This window comes from Cygnus atratus, chromosome Z (genome assembly GCF_013377495.2).
Source record: "Cygnus atratus isolate AKBS03 ecotype Queensland, Australia chromosome Z, CAtr_DNAZoo_HiC_assembly, whole genome shotgun sequence".
Taxonomy (NCBI): domain Eukaryota; kingdom Metazoa; phylum Chordata; class Aves; order Anseriformes; family Anatidae; genus Cygnus; species Cygnus atratus.
The window spans coordinates 11704457-11725690 of record NC_066396.1 but is presented as its reverse complement, the minus strand read 5'-3'; the positions used below and the strand labels follow the sequence as shown (position 1 = coordinate 11725690).

The following is a 21234-nucleotide window of genomic DNA, read 5'->3' as shown; positions in this document are numbered from 1 at the left end:
CTATGAATTTTTTAATGTCTTGAATAAATTCCCAAGAGTAGGCAATCCCATTGTGCCACAAGTCAAGCAAGTGGGCAGAAGAATGGCCTGGCTGAACAGGGAACTCCTTCTGGTACTAGGGCAGAAAAAGAAAAGATACGAGGCTTCACAGGGAGATGAGAGAGCTATATTTTGCAATTGCAGGGAGAGAACAAGAAAAGCCAAAGCCCAGCTTGAGTTGACACTGGTCACTGTGGTGTCAGACAAAAAAAAGGGCTTTTTCAAGTATGTCGGCAGCAAGAGGAGGTCTAGGGAAAACAATGGACTGATAGGCGGAGCAGATAGTGACCTAAAAAGTAAGGAGGAGGAAAAGGCACATTTAATGCCTTATTTTTTGCCTCAGTTTTTAACAGTAATGACAAATCTTAGACTGCCTGGTCCTCAGAGCTGGAGGACCATGACTGGGAGCAGTGACTTCCCATATGTGGTCACCAAAATTGTAAGTGAACAGCTATATCAGCAAAATATTCATAAGTCTATGGAGCCTGACAGAATTTCTCCCCAGGCTGCTGAAAGAGTTAGGGGATGTTACAGCTCTCACAACAATTTACCAAAGGTTGTGGGAGTCTGCGGAGGTCCCTGCTGGCTGGAAGCTAGACAATACTATACCTTTCTACAAAAAGGGCATGAAAGATGACCCAGGAAACTATTGACCTGTTAGTTTAACCTCAATCCCTGGAAGAGCTATGGAGAAGATTGTCCTGGATACTACTGAAAGTCAGTTAAAGAACAAAGCAATTATCAGGCATCATCAACATGGGTTCGTGAAGGGAAAGTCCTGCCTTAGTAATTTGATCTCCTTCTATGATAAGGTCACCCACTTGGTGGATGAAGGGAAGGCAGCAGACATAATTTTTCTGGATTTTAGTAAGACCTTAGCATTCCTCAAAGCATCCTACTGGACAAAGGGCAAGAGGAGGGCAAGAAAGCTGATAATAGGGCTGTAAGGCTTGTCTTATGAGAAGAGGCTGAGGATGCTTGGGTTGTCTACTTTGGAGGAAAGGAGGCTCAGAGGCAACCTCATTGCTCTCTGCAACTTTGTGAGCAGGCAAAATGGAAAGGAAAGTGCAGGTCTCTACTCCCTGTGAACCAATGACAGCACATGTGGGAACAGCACAAAGCTGAACCAGGGGAGGTTCAGAGTGGACATTAAGAGCAATTTCTTTACCATGCTGGTGGCCAACCACTGGAACAGTCTTTCTAGCGAGGTGGTTGATGCTCCATGTCTGTCAATGTTGAAGATGCATTTGGACAATGCCCTCAATAACGTGCTTTTACTTTTGGTTAGCCCTGAAAAGATAAGGCAGTTGGACTCTATGATCTTTGTAAGTTCCTTCGAACTGAACTATGCTATCCTATTCTATTTTAAACATCCTCGATTTTGGTGACCTTTTGCCAAATCCTTCAAATATCAAGCAAATATTTCTTCTGTGGCTTACAAGATTTTTTGTCTATTTTTGTCTATTGTTTTCTCAGCAGACAGAATTTCAGTGTAGATCTGCATTTCTCCCTCATGATCTGCGAGGTCCACAAAATAAATATAAAATAAAAATTAAATATAAAATAAAAATAACGTTTGCAAGTTTATTCTTATGTTCTATTAACATCAAGTGTTTTCTTGCTGCTAAACTCTATCTTACAGGAATCTTAGCTTCCTCAGGTCAGTTTTCAGGGGACATGCATTTAGACAGAGAGTTGGCCAAAGCCTGTGCTGATCCTTCATCTAACATCATTTTGTATTTTTATGGGGGTAGGTGGCTATTGTGGGCTCAGTACTTCTAGTTTTGTCCAGCCATGTCCAGCTATTGCACTGCAGTACATCTGGCAGTTTTCCAGTCATCTCAAATTTTAATTTTCTTTCATCTTCCAGTGTTTTCTAACGTGGTTCTGCGCAAAATAACTTCAAGTAGGTTCATCAGTCAGTTCTCTGTCTGAGATGGAGCAGTTTGAGCCTTTCCTGGTTTGTCCAAAACAAAACGAGACTTTGAACAAAAGCAAACCAACCGTCTCTTGTAAACCTCCACAAAGAGAGCTGACGCTTCAGGGCTCTGGAGACTGCATCACCATGTCCGCCATAAGTCAGCCAACCTTTCTCAGTCTATACCATCTTCCCTTACTTTTCCCCCTAACTAATGCCATCCCATTTTCAAGAATTTTTGGAGCAGTCTGTTCCTACTTGAAGCTTGCTGCCAAGAAGGTTTTGGCTTATGTTTTATTATCAGGCATTTTCAATTCCCTCACCCCGCACACGTGATATAAGGGGAAAAGAAAGTGTTCTGAAGCTTTACCAAACCCTGACTGATGTAACAGTTTTTGTGTGAAAACATTTAGTTGAGATGAAACCCTGAGATAGAAATTTTCTAGATGCTGTTAATTTCTGCATTCCTTCATCCTTCTGAAAAAATGGTAAATGGTGAAAGAAACCTTGATGACCATCTCTCCCATCTTTAATTACATAGTTTCCTTAACCAAGTTATAATGATTGTCGCTTAATTAAACACTGTTTAAGTGTTCTTTCCCACTGTGTAAATTGTACCTTCATAAAGATTCTCTTGTGAATAGTGAGATGCAACAAGTAGCTTTAACAAGCAACTGGGAAGGAAAGAAGTGGATGATACCTTGCTGTTTCCTAGGCCAACTATGGTTAAGGTTCTAAATACTTTGAGATTTTTCCCTCCCTCTTTTAGAAGAGTTTGAGCCTCCTTTGGGGACTTGCACAGTCCTATTGTAGAGTTGCCCTGGAGCACAGAAACCTATGTGCTCTTGCTAGAGCACCTGAGTATCAATGGGAATGTCAACATGAAGGGAACTTGCAGGTTCAAGAGTGGTTAAAGCATATGGTGGCTCTGACCAGGGTATTTACTGAATTGTTCTCATAATTCTGGCCCCTGCATTGACACTTTAGTCAGACTTTGGTCCTAAATTACTTCTGTTATCATCAGGCTGAGCCCACATCTATTTATATATAAATATATATATATATACATATATATGTATATATACCTTTTGACAAATTACATTTATCTGAACCTGGTAGCTTTCTAGGACTTAAAGTCCACATAGTCATCATGAGTCTTACATTAAAGTGATTAAAATAATCATATAAACACCATTCTTTTCTCAGTGAGTGCCGGGATCATCTAATTCACTGGCAGATAGGGGTTATGTAGCTAAGGAGTGGGAAATTTCATATTTCTTCCAAAATATATCTGTGTGTCAAGTAAGATCTGTACTGATATAGTCACAAGGTTTCAGCTAACAGTGCAAGATAATGCCTCTGCTGCCATTGTTTTGGAATTAGATTTTCTTTTGCAGTTCCAAGTTTTTTTAGTGTGATAAGGTAGTTTCACCTTAGTTTCTTTTTACCTGTTTTGTCTGCTTGGCAATTGTCTTTTCTAATTTTCTTTGTTTTGGATTTCCTTATCCAGTTCTGACTTTGGCAAGGATTTCAAGAGTAGAGGCCCACCTCTTTTATTCCTTGAGAAGTAGGGAAAAAACTATTGAAACCTTATCGTCTGCTGGCAGACAGATTAATCACATCCATCTCAGTCAGGTTAAGTTGGACCCTTCCTGCATTCAAACTCATGGAAGTCAGCTGTAAGGGAAACGTTTGAATTTTGTATTTCTGCTCAGAGCAGGGAACGTGTTCTTTTCTGGTTATCTTCACGTTGTTTTGCTTACAGTTGGTGAATCTGAGTTCTGTTCTGATATATGCAGGAAAAAAAAGCACACGTTCAACTAGGGCCAATGCAATGCCAGAAGGATACAGACAATCTGGAGGAGGTTCACAGAAGAGCAACGTGAAAGACAAGCAATTTAAAAATAATAGTTTAAAGTAAAGGCTGGAAAAAGGCAAGTGCTTCTCTAGAAAAGAGAAGATTGAGAGATTTAAATGCAAAGTGCTTGAAGATTGTTTCTAAAGGTGCATTGCATACATATCCCTGAGCTAGCAGAGGTACAGGCTAGCAAGTCTGCATGGCTCCATGCAGTGTTGTGCTCAGGTCTGGAAGCTGCAAAGCCTCAAGCAGTTTTGTGCCCTTGTTAGCTGACTTTGAAAAGCAGGACCCCATGATCTTATTAGCTCGTTGTGAATGTAGCTCTTCTGCTTTAACCATCAAGTGAAAAGTTTCAGCATCAAGTTTTATGCCATTGAACTTCATACTGCAGCTTCTGAGCCCCTCAACTCAAGAGAGAGGAGAAACAGTACAAAGAGAGTCAAGGGAGAGCAGGCTCCTGCAGTTCTTCATGTCTGTGAAAGGTAGGAGAAGCAGTAACAGCCAAAATAATACAAGAGCACTTCAGATTACACATTAAGAGTTCTTTATTGCTGGTTACGTAGTCGGTTAGAGGAATTAATATTATCATTTTATATTACAACACAATCTGGGCATGAGCAATCTAAGTGGCTTTGATCCTACTTTGGTGTGGAGGAATTTCAGGCAGAAATCTAATCATTACTGAATGTTTACAGGTTGGATGTAGTATTCCATGTGTATGCTGGATCACAAGAATTTCTGTGTATTTTGGCTTAAAAATTACTAAGATGACAGCCTTTTTGTTAAAGTATCATCATGAGTTAACTAAATTTACTGAAGTAATGGAAACTAAACCAGCTGTTTTAAAGAGCTCTTTTTGAGCAACCCTAATGCTTGCATTGAACTCTGTTTATTCTTTTTAGTTTTTTGAGGACTAAAATAAGATTTAGAAAATGTAAATTGAATGCCAGTCTTTGCTTTTGAGTTCTTCCATCATATGAGGCAAAGTATTTTCCTTGTGTGTCAGTTCTCTATCTGAAAATAGGAGGTAAGACCTTTCTACACCTGTATCTGTCTCACGTTTAAAATGTTAGACATTTGGAAGACAGTGACTGATTCTCATGCTGTTTATTTACAGCCCTAGAATAATGGAGCCCTGATACTTCATCAGACCTCTGGGCTCAGCTGTAAAAAAATAAAAAATAAAAAAATGATAGATAAGTAGATAATTTCAGCAAATGAATGGCTAATATAGTGTTTGGATAATTTCCTCACTAGTGCCCTAATCAGCCTTCCATGCAGATGAAATAAGAAAATAGCTTTAAGAATGAGGACAGGAGTATAAAATATTGGATAGGAGTGAGTCTGTGGGGCAGGAACAATAATCTCTCATTTCCAGTGGGTCTCAGTAGAAAACTGACAGGAAGAAAAGCATTTGTCGTACAGGTAGAATCTATTTTCAGATGAGTTACTACAATTAGGAAAAACAGGAAAGCTTTCAGGCCTACAAGGCTCTTCTTTGAGTCATGAGGCTTTGCAAGTCTGAAAGTTTGCTTATTTATTTTTACTTTTTCATTTGGCTTAGCGAGGAAGATTATCTTTCCCTACAAACTCTGTCTGAGTTATATAGTTAGACCATCGTCGTGACAGGAATATGTCAGAAGTCAGCACTGCCTGTTTTTTCTTGTTCATTGATTTCTGAAATGAAATTGGATACCGCCCTGCTTGTTATGTCAACATACAGCTAGGGAGGAGATACAGATGTCAAGCTATTACTCTACATATTTCATTATGAGCAGTGTAAAAGCTGAAATGGCTTTAAGCAAAGTCTGGGTCAGTCAGGATGCATTTTGAACAGGTCACAGACTTGCTGGGATTCTTGTTCTCCTTACCATATGAATACTGTGATTAGTGTTTAAAAAAATGGTGTGGTGAGAAGGTAAATAAGGTAAAGCAAACTTTAGAGCACTAACATAATCAAATTAGCCAAAACCCAATTTCTCCAGGTAAAAGTAAAATAAATTGTATTGCTTGTCAGAACTTCTGTTATCAGAACAGCTGACAGAGGTTATGGCTGACAGTTTTCACAGAGGGTCTGAGGACTGATAAGGTTTACAAACTTTATGTTCTTGCCTGAGATTTTTATAGTTCAATCTCTGTTGATATTCTTGAATGTGACTGATTATCACCTTGATTTCCACCAGTTTCATTACCTCAGTCCCCTCTGCCTCTAATCCCCCTATTGCCCTTTCTTTATTAAGAGATCTTTATTTCAGAAGCCACAAACACATCATTGTTGTCAGTCTTAAGAAACCGTTTAGCTCTACTGACAAGAGGGAAAACACAAAGCTCCTCATTAAAGTTTTGGATTTCATGGAGTATCCCCTTTTTATTTTTTGGATCCCAGTTTTGCAGCAATGCTGGTTACATGAATGAGATTAATAGTGTTAAAGTTCAGACTATGCAGGAGTCAGTGCTGGTGTTGCAAGCACTTCGGGGCCAGGAGCTGCTGTCACTTCTGTGCACTGCATGGTGCTGTATATATGTTAGTGCTGTACAAACCAGAGCAATGAAAGTAAATTTCCCCCTTCAAAAGCGTAAGCTCTTTTAAAGGAAATGATTTGGTTTCTTTGCATTAGCAAAAAATTGAATTTCTCTCATTACTAGAAACTTGTCCAATTTTAAATACAGCTCTTTGTATGACACAAGCAAGGTCAACAAAGGAGGAAGGGGAAACAGAAATTCATCAGCTAGGATATCAATTTATAGTTACCCTGCATTGCTCTGAGACCAGGGAAGCAGTCGTTGGCTATCAGGCATAGGATGAAACTGTCACTCAGCAGAGGCACCTCTGTAGCACCCAGGGAGATTTTAGTAAAATGGCTCAATATGGTGCCTTGAACTGCTGACTGGCAGTTTTACGGCCTACTGCTTTGCTCAGCAAAGGATTTTGGCTTGGAGAGCATGAACAAATTGCTGTGGCACTTGGCTAGACCAGGGTCTTGGAACAGACCAGGAGCAAAAGACAGTTCTGCTGCTGCTGTCCCTCCTGGATGTGACAGTGGATAGCTTTTCTTTCAGTCAGATAGCACTGAGTGGGGCCTACAGGAAAGCTGGGGAGGGACTCTTTGTCAGGGAGTGGAGTGATAGGATGAGGGGGAATGACTTTAAACTAAAAGAGGGGAGATTTATTTTAGATATTAGGAAGAAATTCTTCACTCTGCGTGTGGTGAGGCACTGGCACAGGCTGGCCAGAGAACCTGTCCCATCCCTGATGGGACTTCCCATCCCTGAAGTGCTCAAGGCCAGGCTGGATGGGGCTTTGGGCAACCTGGTCTGGTGGGAGGTGTCCCTGTCCATGGCAGGGGGGTTGGATCTGGGTGAGCTTTAAGGTCCCTTCCAACCCAAACCATTCTACGATTCTGTGACTGTGCTGGAGAGTTTCTAGGGTAGTGATCTGAGGGCAGAGATTATGTCCTTGGCTTTGACCATGGTTTCAGTTCAAGCTCATCTTCGGTGCATACAACTTATTTATCAAACTTGTGTCCTTTGATGCTCCTAAACCTGAGATTCAAAATTTCAAGCTCCAGCATCTATGAGGTGGGGCAGGTGCCTGTTTGGCTCTTTTTACTCCACGTATGGACTAGTATAAGGCTGAGCCCTTACAGAGAATCACAAATTGCTTTTGCTGCAGTTTTTCTCTTCTCTATTGCACATCTATATAGAACAAGCCTGGATATGTCAGACCCACCAGTATTATCTCCATTTCATAAATTGCCAACCAGGAAAAAAATCAAGTGTTTGAAATAATTTATTAACTGCCAGCAGGTACCTGAAATTAAGCAGTGATGTGACCCTCGACTGACAGGCAGAAGATGAGAAGCGATCATTTCACTGCTCACTGGGAGGGGTCGGCAGCACTGATCAGGAGTTATAAATTATCTCAAATCACTCAGTCATCAGCTGATAAAAACCAGTTGCTTAGTCTTGGCAATCTTACTCCCAAATTCCTCTTTTCCCCTTACTGATGACGGTTGTTTTTGCCAGTTTCCTGTCCCTTTCTCCATCCCAAATGATGGCCTTGTTACTGTTCAACTCAGCCAGCTGGCTGTTAGTATATCAGCAACAGAAATGGTGGAGGTGTGGGAGGTCTGATGGTACAGGACTCTAGCTGCTTCCTACTCTAGTCATGTTTATCAGGCCTCTGCTACTTGCTAGTTAGCATTACTATGATTGCTTCGGTAACTGAGTCTAATTATGCTATTTCTTGTCAGTAAACATAAGAGAAAGCTAGTGGATGGTGCGGTGAAGATATACTGTCGTTCTCAGTGCATTACACTTCAATGTCCTGCTGGAATATTTTCTGATAAAATATCTTTGTTTTCATTTCAGCAAACCCCTGTGAGCTCCACTGTCGCCCAATAGATGGCCATTTTTCAGAGAAGATGTTGGATGCAGTCACTGATGGTACTCCTTGCTTTGAAGGAAGGCACAGCAGAGATATCTGTATTAATGGCATGTGTAAGGTATTGGGTATGTTTGCATGTTTCTTTCTCTACAATTTTATGTAGTTATGGGAAAATACTTAATGTTTTTGTGTTTTTTTTTTTTTTGAAGAACCACGGCATGTATTTCATTTTATTGCATTTTTAATGGTCATGGAAATAAGTTCATAAAAACAACTTCTCTCAGTAGACATGAGAGACATTTCCATTAGTTTTAATGAATCCATTAACCTGAGGGCTAATTATTTTTGGTACCTTCGAACTCTTCTTTTCTTCTTCTGTTGCTTTAAAACAACAGTTAAAGATAGCCTGTTTGTTTCTGGTGAAACATTTTCATGAATAGTAGTTTTAGGGTTGTGATTGGTGTCACTGCTATGTGGTTTTATTTTGAAAATGCTGTTTAGTATTGCACACTATGTAGCAGTTCTAAACTGACTTGCAGTAGGATCAGACGCTTGCTCTTAAAGACAATTAAAATTATTTCCCTTTACAACAGTAGATTGAATAATGTTGTACAATGAGGTAACTGGCAAACACATGGTATGTGGCTCAATAACGTTCTGTTTATTGAAGAATAAATATAAGGTTCTCCACATATTCTGCATGTTGGTAGTTAATACACCTCATAATGTCAGTCCCTCAGAAAGCAGCAATAAAAGATTTGTTCTAAGTTTTCCTTGCAGAACATGCAGTTGTGAAAGGGAGTTACTGAGATCCTGCTCCAATTCACAGTGAAGAGATTCCACTTGGCTTTACTAAGAGCCAGGATGGGCCTTTTAACTGTGATGGTGAAAGAACTGACCTGCTCATGAACAGCTCATGCCAGCTGGAAACAAACCCTACTGTATTGAAGAGTGTAGTAAATGTTGCAAACTGTATCAGCTCTTTACTAACAAGAGGCCAAAGAAGCTAAGCCCAGGAGGCTGTCTTTGTGATGTTACGCTTTTATGTTCTGATTTCCAGCCCAAATGGATTGGGATCACTGGCTAATTTTAGCTTCCATATGCTTTCTGTATTGAACTTTGCCTGTGACCATTCAAATTTATACCTATTTTGGCAACAGTAGAATGATTGACAGATTGGAGTTGAAAGGAAAATTTTAATTGCAGTTTCTAGATAACAGATATACTTCAACATAAATAGAAAGGCTTTGAGTCCCAAGAACTAAAGCATTTCTTCCATAGTACTGACACTGTCATAAATATGGTTTTGTCAGCCTTTCATATGTTGACTACCACTTCAGATCTTCTGACAAACAGGTCTAATTGGAATCACAATCATGGAGTGAACAATATAATCATGCAGTTGCCACAGATGAGAGCCAGTGATGAATAGGTAAACCTAAATATCTCACATATCTGAAAGACAATGTGTCTTTATATAAAAAAGTGCCCAGCATAACACTTGAGGAGAAGCTTTTTCAAGTACCTCTCAACATAATTCAGTAATATTTTAGTCTAGCTAGTTAAACACAATAAATACACTGCAGATCATGGTGAGTAAATCTAGAAATACATTGAATATAATTAGTCTGGTACACAATTCTTGTACTCCAATAGCAACATGTTGCTAATAACGTGGAAAAAGAGTTCGCAAACATTAACAGCAGTGTCTAATAACACCATATTTTGGTTTTCATTACTTTGTCTCACAAAAGCACTTCACGTTTGTTCTAAGTCCTAAAATAACACTTCAACCTGAAATTTAGTAAAAAATTGAAAATGGTGAGATGTTGTACATTAGATCTGTCTGTCCATATTGCTCACATATTTGGTTTGTAGAGTAGTTCCTGTTTAACAATGAATCTCAGAGTTTTCGTAGTTGCTGGGGTGGGGGGTGGGGTGAGGGGGAAGATAGGTAGACTCAGATTCAGTCAAGAATCTCATCTCCTAAATTCAGCTGATTTTAACCTGATTTTTCAGATAGCCATGGTTTTGCTCAGAACAGGCAGAGAATTTGTTCTTACCTAGATGACTAAACATGGATTGAGGTGCTTCATTTTAGTTACCTGAGGTATACTGAACGGTCTCCTAGCCGTCCTGGTAAATCCATGGGAAGTAAGTATAGACACCAGTGCTGACTTTTTTGGCCTTTGTGATTTGCCCAATATGTGGGGCCTCATTTTTCAGAAGTGTTGCCTATGCCTCACTGCACAAGGACGCTTTCCTGTTAGATGTTGGTATGGTATTTCTTTAGAACTTCTTGATCAGAAACAAACCAGAACTGGTAACTCACTTGAGAACCTGGCAAATAAGACAGTTGGGCCCTCTGCTCTGTCATTTACATATAAGAGGAGTTCCCTGAATGTGTAATGGTGTTAAATCACTCTGCACTGGAAATAGAGACTGCAAAGGGGAGTCTCAAAGCTACGTGCCTGCGATTGCCACCATGTTTTCTTTCCAAGTGGTGCTAATACGAGGAAGAGGGATGCAGTCCCCTTAACCCTTTTATTCTGTTCTCACCTAGCTTGGCCTTCCTTCTTGGACCCAATCCTGTAATAATGCCCAACTTAGAAATGGAAGGAGGCAACAAGATCTGTTAGTAATGTTACCTAAAATTGTCAACATATATCATGACTAGTTTGCTCTTTAACCATATTTCTCTGCACTCATCTTTTGGGTGCCTCTTTCCCTTAATTTGGAAGACTGTTAAAGAACATAACCGATCTTCATATGTTTTAAATTATACGTCACAAGCAGACTCTTAATTCTTATTAGAGCACTTGGTTGCTCCCACAAAGTCGTTAAGCGAAGATACTGCCACTATAGTATGTTTGTTGAGCAGTGATACATACATGAGTTCTCCAGACTGAGGAGTTTGGTTAAATATGCCATGGCATTGTCTAAAAGTGAAAGCTTGGTGAACGCGCAGAGAGTGTGCAGACTTTGACAGCGGAGGACCTGGCATCTCTGCTGTTTGTAACAAGCATTCATCTCCTGCACAGAATTTTAATAGGTTTAAATGACCTTCAGTCATGCAAATCTGTGAGCTGTTCTCTGTGGTAATGTGCGGTTGTTATATTGAGAGATTAACATAGTATTGAATTACACAACTATAGTACTAGGGAGGAAAGTGTTGTGTTTTTTTTTTTTTCTTCTCTTGCTAAAAAGCAGATTACATATCTCAATGCTTTTGTAGTACTTTTACTACCATTCACTATGGTTCAATCTCCTCTTCCCACTGCTAGCCCAACAGGAAATTGATTCAGAAACATCTAGACAAATTGTAAGAGGAATAGGCACATCGGGGCACATCTTTCACTGTTAAAGGCAATCTTGCGGCCAACATGACAAGATCATGATTTCTTTATTTGTAGACCTGTGGGGGAGACAGATGGAAGGAAGAGCTTAGAAGCATAACATAGCATTCACGTAACTTTGATATTCAGGCAGTACATCCAGGACGTACCCTTTAGTGAGAGCAAGGACTTTTTGTATCTGCTCCCCACAGCCAGTCTGGCACAAAAGTCTCTCCCTCTGGAAGTGGCAACAGGGTAATAGCTCTGGCTATTTTCCTTTTAGTCACCAAGCAGCAGGAACTAAATTGTTTCTCCTACCTTGTAACATAGCCAGACAATTCAAGTCATTACTTCTGCCTCCATACTGTGTGGTGGGACCAGTAATAAAGCTGGTCTCAGGTGCATCAAAAAGGCTCTTGGTGAATGGGGCAATGACAAAGGGCTGCAGGGAGTGATGCCGATTTGCAATGCATATGGTATGGCACAGAAGGGTTTCTTGTTAGCACAGCGTGTTTCACAGGCAGAGGGTGCACAAGAGCATATGTGTAATAGAATCAGAGCCTAATTGTTGCTGTTTTTTTCTTGTTTTAATACCCTGTGTTTAGTCTACAGACCCTCTTTAACTGGCAATTTTGCAGAAATTTTAGGCATGCTTTTTAAGGCATCTTTAGAAATTATGGCTCCTGCATATCTAGATAGAAGATTGAGGAAAAGAAATAAAAGAGGGGAGGAAGCATGTAGAAATATATGTAACAAATAACAAAAATAATGTACAATTCACTGGAGGAAGAAGGTAAAACCTGGCCTGAAAATTACAGTTCAATTAAATGTATTTATAATGAATGACTTCTAGAGCTGTTTACGCATGAAAATGTACACTTTGTGACGGTCATTAATGGCCTTGTAAGATGATGACCTGCTGCTAGATATTAAGGTCATTTCACCACCAGCAGCACCCCTGTAGCTAGGGAGTAAAGTGGAGGCTTTATTTATTGTGACACAGCTATCCAGATGCCTCATTTTTGGGGACCCCTGCACCACACCATGCTGTGCTTATAGATAAGTCAGGTGATGTCTGGTCAGGTACAAGCTGTTTCAAATGTCAGGGGAAAACTGAAATAGAAGCCTCTATGGTTATATTTGGAAGGGACAAAGTGATAAATTCCCTTCGTGTCACAAGGATGTCATGTTTTGGTGCCATGGGTGTGTTAATAAGGGAAATGTGTGGCAATGTGTGAATGATCTGAGCTGATACAGAGTACATACAGTCCATACAGAGACACTAATTGGCACCCCAAAGGCAGGAAAGTGATCATACTGTGGTGCTGGACTCTTTCACCAGTGACAGCATAGTAGTTCAGGACTACATTCAGTGCCTGGGGTTTTCATACTATGTGGTGCTCACAAAAGGAAATATGCTCAGTGATGTTCATTTCAGAATGCCTGGTTGACAGCTCACATTAGATAAATTATATCTGGGTGTAACCACTCAAACAAGAATGAACAGTAAATAAAGCTGAACAGAAACCTTTTAAGAACATGATAGAAAATGCTTATTTGACAAAAATGATAAAACTCGAAGACGTCTTTTTTTCAGGTTCAAAAGAGAAGCTCAAAAACACTAATATTGTCTAGTAGCAAAACATGAAGTGCTAGAGTTCCAATTCTAGATTTTTAATTTGCATATTAAAAAAAAGATAAAATCTATTCAAAAAAATCAAATGACAAATTTCTGTCAGCCTAAAACACTTTATCCCCAACATTCTGTTTAATAGTGAATGTGTGCATAGAACAGAAAATAAACTTCAACTTGCTGGACTCCTCAGGGAGGCTGGTTACTGCTGTGGTCTAATGATAAACCTGATAGTGCTGACTTTGATAACTGCTTGTAGACTATTAACAAATGTACTGATAGTACAGTAGATACACCAGAAAATGCATCTTTTTAAGAAAATAGCTACATGTCTACCTCTTTACATTCTTAGGAAGTGCTAAATATAAACTGTAGTGAATACTTAACTCATAGGTGAGGAGTTAGATCTCAGCTCTTGGCCAGAGGAAGAACCATCTTGCACTTATCACAGTGGTGTCTGAGTACTCTGAATACTTCATTAAATCCATCCTTGGATGAATAGCTACATGCTTGGAGGCAAAACTGTGGTCATGAACCTTCTTAGCATGTGCTTATCACTGTAACATTCTGTACTGCTTGTAAACATGGTCCTTGGTGCTGAGATATGTCTGCGAAAGTCATTACAATAACAGTGAGGAAAAAAGTTCCCCCTTTAAAAAAACTTTTCCCTTCTGTGAAATAAGAGCGAAGTGCCTGCTGCAGATCCTTTTGGCACAGCCATTGTTTTTCATAGAATGTTTCAAAGGTGTTGGATAAGTCCTGTCATTAAGTGACAGATGAGTGTTTCGTGAAACCTCTGTAAAAATGTAAGTGACATGGTTTAACACCTTTGTTAACGTGGGGCCTTTTCGTGCTTTTATCTTTGCAGCTTCTCTAGCTGTTCATTAAATCACTCGTGCACAGAGAAAAAGCTCAGGTGTTTCTGGCTCTTAAAATGACAGAAAGATAGTAGAATATGAAGAAGCCTTTATACTTAGATTAATCTAATAGATGGGCTTTCCTGTCAAGAGCTTACAGAAGATTACAATAGCTGAGGTACTGAAGCTGAAGTAGGATCAGAATCAAAAGAGGGGATGCCTGGATTTTCATACATCAAGAGGCTCAGAGAAGTTGGCAGGTACCACATCTGAAAGCTTATTTTAAGAAAAATCAGCAGAGAAAAACTTTAACTACCACCAGCCTGTTGGTTATTCATCTAAATCAGAGGCAGTCTTCTGTCGAAGGCCTCCAGATGTCTTAGATGCTGTTAACAGCTATTGAATATTGGACACCGGACTGCATTCCGCAAGTTTAGCTTGCTGTGATGATGGCACAGAATCATGGAGCTTCACTGCTAAAAACAAACAATTAAACAAAACCACAAAAAACCCTTGGTAAGAATTGATTTAGGATCTGTGAGGTATAGATAGCATATTGGGACTGAGCCTGGGATTGCAACAGACCAGAGAAAAGGAGTGCCTCAAGCTCCTGTGCAAGCATTATCCATATACCAGCCAGAGAGTGTAGGAAGGGATAAGCTGTGAGGCAAATGTCCCTGTCTTCATCTCCCAGAGCACCAGCCAGGTCTCTGTCCTTCAGGGCTTGGGTCAGCACAACAATTTGCCCAGAATTACCTCTATTCTCTCCAAGTTAAATATAATTTTATTTATTTAGTAAATACTCAACAAATCAAGAAATGTAACATCTATGGGATTGAAACTATGCACTAATTCATGTCAAAATTTGAAAGTGATTTCAGTCTGAAACTAGAATATGGAAATGAGGGAGCCGAGAATGTGGAGTGACAGAAAAGTTGACACATTCTATTGTGTGGTTTTGAAAACAAAGCATTTTGACACCTCCCCCAGAAATTTACTCTGAATTTTTTAGAAAAAAGTTTTTTAAAAGGTTAAATGATTCCCCAAATGAAACATTCATGGAGGAGGGAAGCAGACAAAATAATTCTTTGAAATGTTCTTCAAATTAAGCCAAAAAAGGCAGTAAGTTCTATTTATTATTCATGACTGAAGACTGTGCATTGCCTGATGCACATTATCTGCATGAGGGTGTGCTACAGAGGAAGCTACAATGTAGGGATACACATAGCAAACATGGAACAATACATGGAGATTATTTTCGGTGGAGAGCCACAGCCTGCTCCTCAGTAATGATGATTAGCTCTGGTACAAAGCACTGTAACTGTTTTTTAAAATTCATTAATATGGACTTGTGACAAAAGCAGTTGAAATGCAGATATCATTTAAAGATCTTTAGGAGCTCAAGTGTGCTATTATGTGGTACACCCTTTGTCTGGAAAGCAGTACTATAAAAAATATAAATCTGCAAATTTTAACAATACATTACAATCTAGCTTTTGTGTTATAGTATAACTTTTGCAAAGTTTCTGAAGCTGTCTGTGTAAAGCCTTCTTAAATAAATTTTAGGATCCTTTCCCTGGTGTATTTTTATAGTTTTATCTTAGCATGAAGCCTTTCAAAGTTTGGGGGATGATTTTCTTCCTGCAGCTGAGCTCTGTTCATGTCAGGAGAGAGAAGTTTCAGGGAAATCCGAACCTTTGCATTGCCTTACCTCCAAGCTGATTCAGATGATGAAAGGTTTTTTGACTTCATATATGAGCAGGGAGCAAACTCTTCAGCTGTGCCTAACCCAGACATATTACACTTTCACTTCTCTGGTGAGGGCATGTGCTACTTCTACTCAAGTAAATGGATATAAAATTCAAGAAACATCATTTTCATACCACATTTTAAATATTAAAACAGTTTAACTTCAAAAACCTTGCTAGTTCTTAAGAAAAAAAAAAAAAAACATTCCAAAAATAAAAGAAGATTTTGTTCAAGTTTAGAGGAATTACTGCACAAAGTTTTTGGCATTGGAAAGAAGGATTTGCCCTGACGCAAAATCAATAATTTTTCTCTCTTGCTTTGACCCCCTACCAAGCATGAACTGAAAAACTGGTCTTTACCAGAACTTTCTCTCTGACACATTGCCTTATGCAAACTGGAGAAGCAAGCATCATGGGTATAAAACTTCATGCCTGCTGAAGAGTTTCACTTTGCCAGGGAGTTATCTGCAGTAACTGTTCTGCATTGGGACTGCCACAAAAAGCTGACATGGCAATCGGAAAGTGGTCTGTCATGTCTTGAGTTGCTTTGTATCTTTGGATGGGTGTAGTTTTATAAGTTCAGCATGTTCAGGAAGTGAATCTCCAGCAATAACCCCCTGCACCACACCAGCATTAATATAGGTTCAAAGCTTCTGTTCCTGCGCACAGCTTTTGTTTTACATCTGTTGAGAAAACAGACCAGAGATATAAAATATTTGCATTGGTCCGTGGGTATAGTATTGGGTTTTCTCTGCGGTACTGGTGAACCTGTGTTTGGTTGCATTACTGCATTGTAGTCCTGGGAACCCATGGTTGTGTCTACAGCATGAAAAAGCAGACACAAATCCTAGATGTTTGGGGCAATCCTAGTTGCTGAGGCCATTTGGGTGGCACATTTCCATCTCAAGTATATGAATCTAATCACCACTGTATGTTTCATGGCATGGTAGTGGTTTTTTTTTGCTCTTTTTAGCATCATATTAATCCACAGGAGTTTTACCTAGATGCAATGATCTCTATTATTAGTTTCTTTATGTAGAATATATACTCTGCCATGAAATTGATTCTCCCCCTGTCTTAGAAGAGGACAGAGTATGCTGAAGCTTCATTGTGGAGACCATATTTATTCTGAGACAGTTTTTTCTTCCAGGCTGTTGGCTGTGATTATGAGATAAATTCCAATGCAACTGAAGACCAGTGTGGAGTTTGCCTGGGAGATGGCTCTGCTTGTCATACAGTGAAGATGACATTTAATCAAAGCGAAGGATTTGGTAAAATGGGTTCTTTTCTTAAACTCTTCCATTGATGAAGTTGTTTCCTACATTAAAAAAAAAGAAAAAAAAGAAATGCTTTTCACTGGAAACTGAGTGATCAATCTGTATAGGAAATAGCAAATGGATATTTCACAGTGAATCATGCTTGTGCCAGAAAAGATCAGTGGTCCATACTTTTTAAGTTCACCTCATCTAATAAAAATTATGTCAGAGACTAACAAGTCCTATTCAAGTTACACTGATAAAACCCCAAATAGTAAGTGCATTTACAAAATGGATGTAATTAATGCCCTCGGAAAATCTGAACTGAATCTGTAGACAGAGTAAAGCACCAAGAAAATGCTGCACTGAGTGCTTTGAGAGTTCATTTCTAAGTATCTTAAATGTGATAGCATTGGCTCTCGTGGCCATGTATAACCTCTTCCCCACACAGAACTTTGCATCTGGTTTATATAAAAGCTTCTGTAAGATGCCTCTGTGCTGGAAGGGGAGAAAGACTCCCGGCAGGGTTATGGAGGTCTGAATCAGCATTTGATGGAACAAGCCCTTCTTCACCAATGCTGGTGAGACATTCAGGCCTTTAGTTGCCTTGTGTGGGATGAATTGGAGCCAAAATTTCTAGAAGAGAGAGGGGGAACTAAAACTGAGAGAGAAGTGTGATGATGAGCTGGACGAGGAAGAGACGGCTGGGATGAACAGCATTGAATGGGAAACCAGGACAGGAGGGGTGAGACAGGGTGCTGGAGAGCATGCTTAGAGCAAGGTCTGTGGCTGAGGAAGGATCCTGCTGCCAAGATTAAAAGTCTCAAGAGCAGTGACTGGTACCATGCTGGTGGGGAGAGAAAAACGGCAGTGAGGCGTGTCTTTGGCTGGCCTTTTTTTTTTTTTCATTTAAATAATCTGACTTGCACAAATAAAATCTGAGTTAATAATTTAGAAATGGTTTGCTAAGGTTTTCTGAAGTTTGTGGGAAAAGCCCTTTTAATATTTCACTTTTTTTTCTTAACTGTGGATATGTTGGATATATTCCTTTCCTCTCACCCCCCACACTCTGTATCCTGCAGATGAACTGTGATGATGCCTACAACCACGCAGGTGGTGTACGTATGTGAGGCTTACAAACGAAAATCTAGAGCTCCCTTTCCTCCAATACTGCAGTAATCCTCCAGCCTTTGATCTTTTCCTACTGCAACTCTATAATGCACTCTGCCTTTGTCTGTGTGCAAGTTTTGCAAGGCTGCAGATGATCAGAAGTTTGTTTTCAAGGAAGAGCTTTTCTGAAATGGTCTGATACTGCTATGCATGGGAGGATAGCTGCCTCTAATTTTATTCAAATTCATCTTGTCTCGTATCTTCATTTAGTTTTTCCTTGCCTCAAGATTCAATAAACCTCACGAACAGATACCACTGAGGAATATTGAATGTTAAGTAAAATTATTTAATTACTTTAGATTCTTAAAAAAAAAATAGAAAAGAAAGATAGCTTCTGTAGATTCTTTCCCTTGTAGAGAAGTCAACTCCATAGCAGAAAAAATAAGGAAAAAGGTCAGGAAAGGAAAAGGTTGGTGGGCTCTTTAGCTATTAAGGCAATGTATGGATCTTACTGTCTTACTGATGTTAACAGGCATGAAACTGAAAAAAGGAAAATGCATTTTGTTCACAACATCTGGCTTCTTTTTGTCTCTGACTTGCAGGTACTGTGATGTTCTGTCATACAGCACAGATTTATGACACAGTGGCTACTAAACAGTTTATGTAAACATAAAGACTTCAGGGTCATAAATTCAGTATAGCTAATGAAACTGGCCCAGAGTGCAGGATACTTGGTGCCATCAGCAGGGAAGGAAAATGAGTTTTTTTGAATGTTTAATGAGAATTACAAAAGCAAAGCTAATATATTCTGATCTAAAGCTTTCTTCAGAACTTAGGCCCAGCAGGGTCTTTCTTGGTTCTGGTACTGTAGCAGAGTATAATGTCTCTGCAAGTTAACTAGGTTGCAAATGATAATAGACAAATGATACACTAGGAAAGAGCTTTAAATACTTCAGCCTTTCACTTCAGGATAGGTTTTACCTGAAGTCTTACCAGCTCGTGTTCAGGAAAAAAAAAAAAAAAAGTTTTAAAACCTGTGTTTTTATTCAGAGTTTCTTTCAAATGCCTTTCCTTTGGATGCAAAATACAGAAAGTTGTCCAGGAATTCCCAACACAGCTGTAGGAGTGACAGTTTTATCAGTGTAATGTGCTCCAGTAGAGTTTTGTGTTGGAAAACAAATCAGAGGTCTGATTTGCACAAATGGTCTTAACTGTTGGCACTAACGCTAGCCAGTATGCAGTCCACACTAGGTTTTCAGCAAGTTCCTCTGCAAAACCATTTATGTTGCTTCAGCTGAAGTAATAGGGCCAAAAGATTGCACCATAAGCAGGATCTAGGGTTAGGCAGGCAAAGAAGTTACAAGTTATCCTGTGAATAATGTAGAAGTCTGCTTTTTTACGGTAGAGTATTGGGGGGGGAGGGAGGGTAATGAGATGTCCCTGTTACTCACATTGTTGTGGTGGCTCCAGAGGGCTGTTGTTCCGTACAGCAGACCATTGACAGGGCACGCAAACTCTTTGAAGGAAAATAAATGGCACTCCTGAATGAGGAAAAGCATTGAGGTAAAAGAAAGACTGAGGTGCAAGGGATATAGGTTTAGGACTGTGGCAAGTGAAGTGTGGAGTAAATGGGTAACAAAAAGGCGGAAGATTTTGAGGGTGAGGCAAAGGACAGGGAATTATCCTGTCTTCACTCTTCTTGTGTGAAATTTATTTTTGGTTTTTCAATAGGAATGGGACAATACGTTTAAATTTCTGAAAATCCAGAAATATGGGATCATACAATAGAGGTTGAGAGGTCTTATTCTGCCAGTCAGAAGGCAAAATATGGTGCATGTCACTCCTGTGAAGGGCTGAATTTTAAGAAAGTGATTTAAGAAAGTGATGTGCAAACAAGGAACTGTGGCTGTATTTGCCTTAACCTGAAGGTTTATCCTGGGCTTGTCACCTTGTGACCAACCTGATTGGAACTGAATCAACACTTACCATTGTCCCTTGCTATCCAAGTGCAGATGGAGGTCTGGTGTGTTCCTGAGATGGAGTGTGGACATAGCCATGCAAATGTGGATCCAAGAGATTGGAAGGTCTTCTGGATCCTCACTTAGGGAACTGTCTCTGAACTACATTTTTTTTTTCCCATGGCCATCATACACTGCAGTGCTCCCTCTGTTCCATGAGAAGGCTGTATGTAACTGTGCAAACCTGATAAGCCATGGGGAGTCTGTGCTGTTTTCCATGTAATATGCTTGTGATATTGCCTAGAAACTGTCTCAGAGGAAAATCATGCATCAGGAACTCACATTTTTAAGTGAAAAAGTCACAGATATGACAAACTGGAGAGCAGGATGAGAGCTGGTGTGATAAGGAGAAATGGCTAGATTATAATCTGATCTACAATACATTGCTAACCACCTCAGTGAAATTACTTCTGTCTCACAGCAATGGGAAAAGAGAAACAGGCTCTTCGGTCCTAGCAGAGCTGTGCCTACAAGGTTTGCATGAATTTATTCATACTGTGCTCTCATCTGTGATTAGGAGCATATAGCTTTTTATTAAAAAGGGAAAGATTAATAGCATCTGAAAGTTGCCATTTCACAGGTGTTATGATAGCACCTAGAGCTTAGATGCTCCAGGATTTAATGAATACAGCATGTAGGTTAGACAGCTGACATTTTAACTGTTATTGAATCTCAGATTACTAGATCGTTATCAGATGGAACCATATAACCAGGAGCAATTATATAAACACCATCCACCTCATTTTTAAACAAAAAAAAATTATTATGTTGAATGATAAAGTCAAAAGCTCACTCCTGATTAGCTTTGCTTTCAGAAGCAGATAACATTCATTGAGAAATAGGGTGAGGTTCTAGGAAATCAAGAGATAATTTAGCTAGTCGAAAAAAGAAGGGCAAGGGGGAAGGAGTGTGGTACATTGACCAAATGTAACATCTATCACCATACAACTGTAATATATTTAAAATCAGGTTTGTGAGCAACAGCGGGTGATTCAGACAGAAATAGTTATGCAAAAACTTGAGAGGATACAGACTTTTATGTTAGAACCAAAATTGATTGTTTTTGTATTTTATG

At 39.5% G+C, this 21234-nt stretch overlaps 1 protein-coding gene across 3 annotated transcripts in view; it reads left to right on the top strand.

Annotated features, from left to right (window-relative positions):
• ADAMTS12 (ADAM metallopeptidase with thrombospondin type 1 motif 12) overlaps positions 1–21234 on the top strand; it is a 171190-nt gene that overhangs the window by 106763 nt on the left and 43193 nt on the right. For all 3 annotated transcript variants that reach the window (XM_035563717.1, XM_035563719.2, XM_050716132.1), the window contains 2 exons: positions 8187–8320; positions 16926–17046. In XM_035563717.1, coding sequence (XP_035419610.1) covers positions 8187–8320; positions 16926–17046 — 255 coding nt within the window. The remainder of the gene's footprint in view (positions 1–8186; positions 8321–16925; positions 17047–21234) is intronic.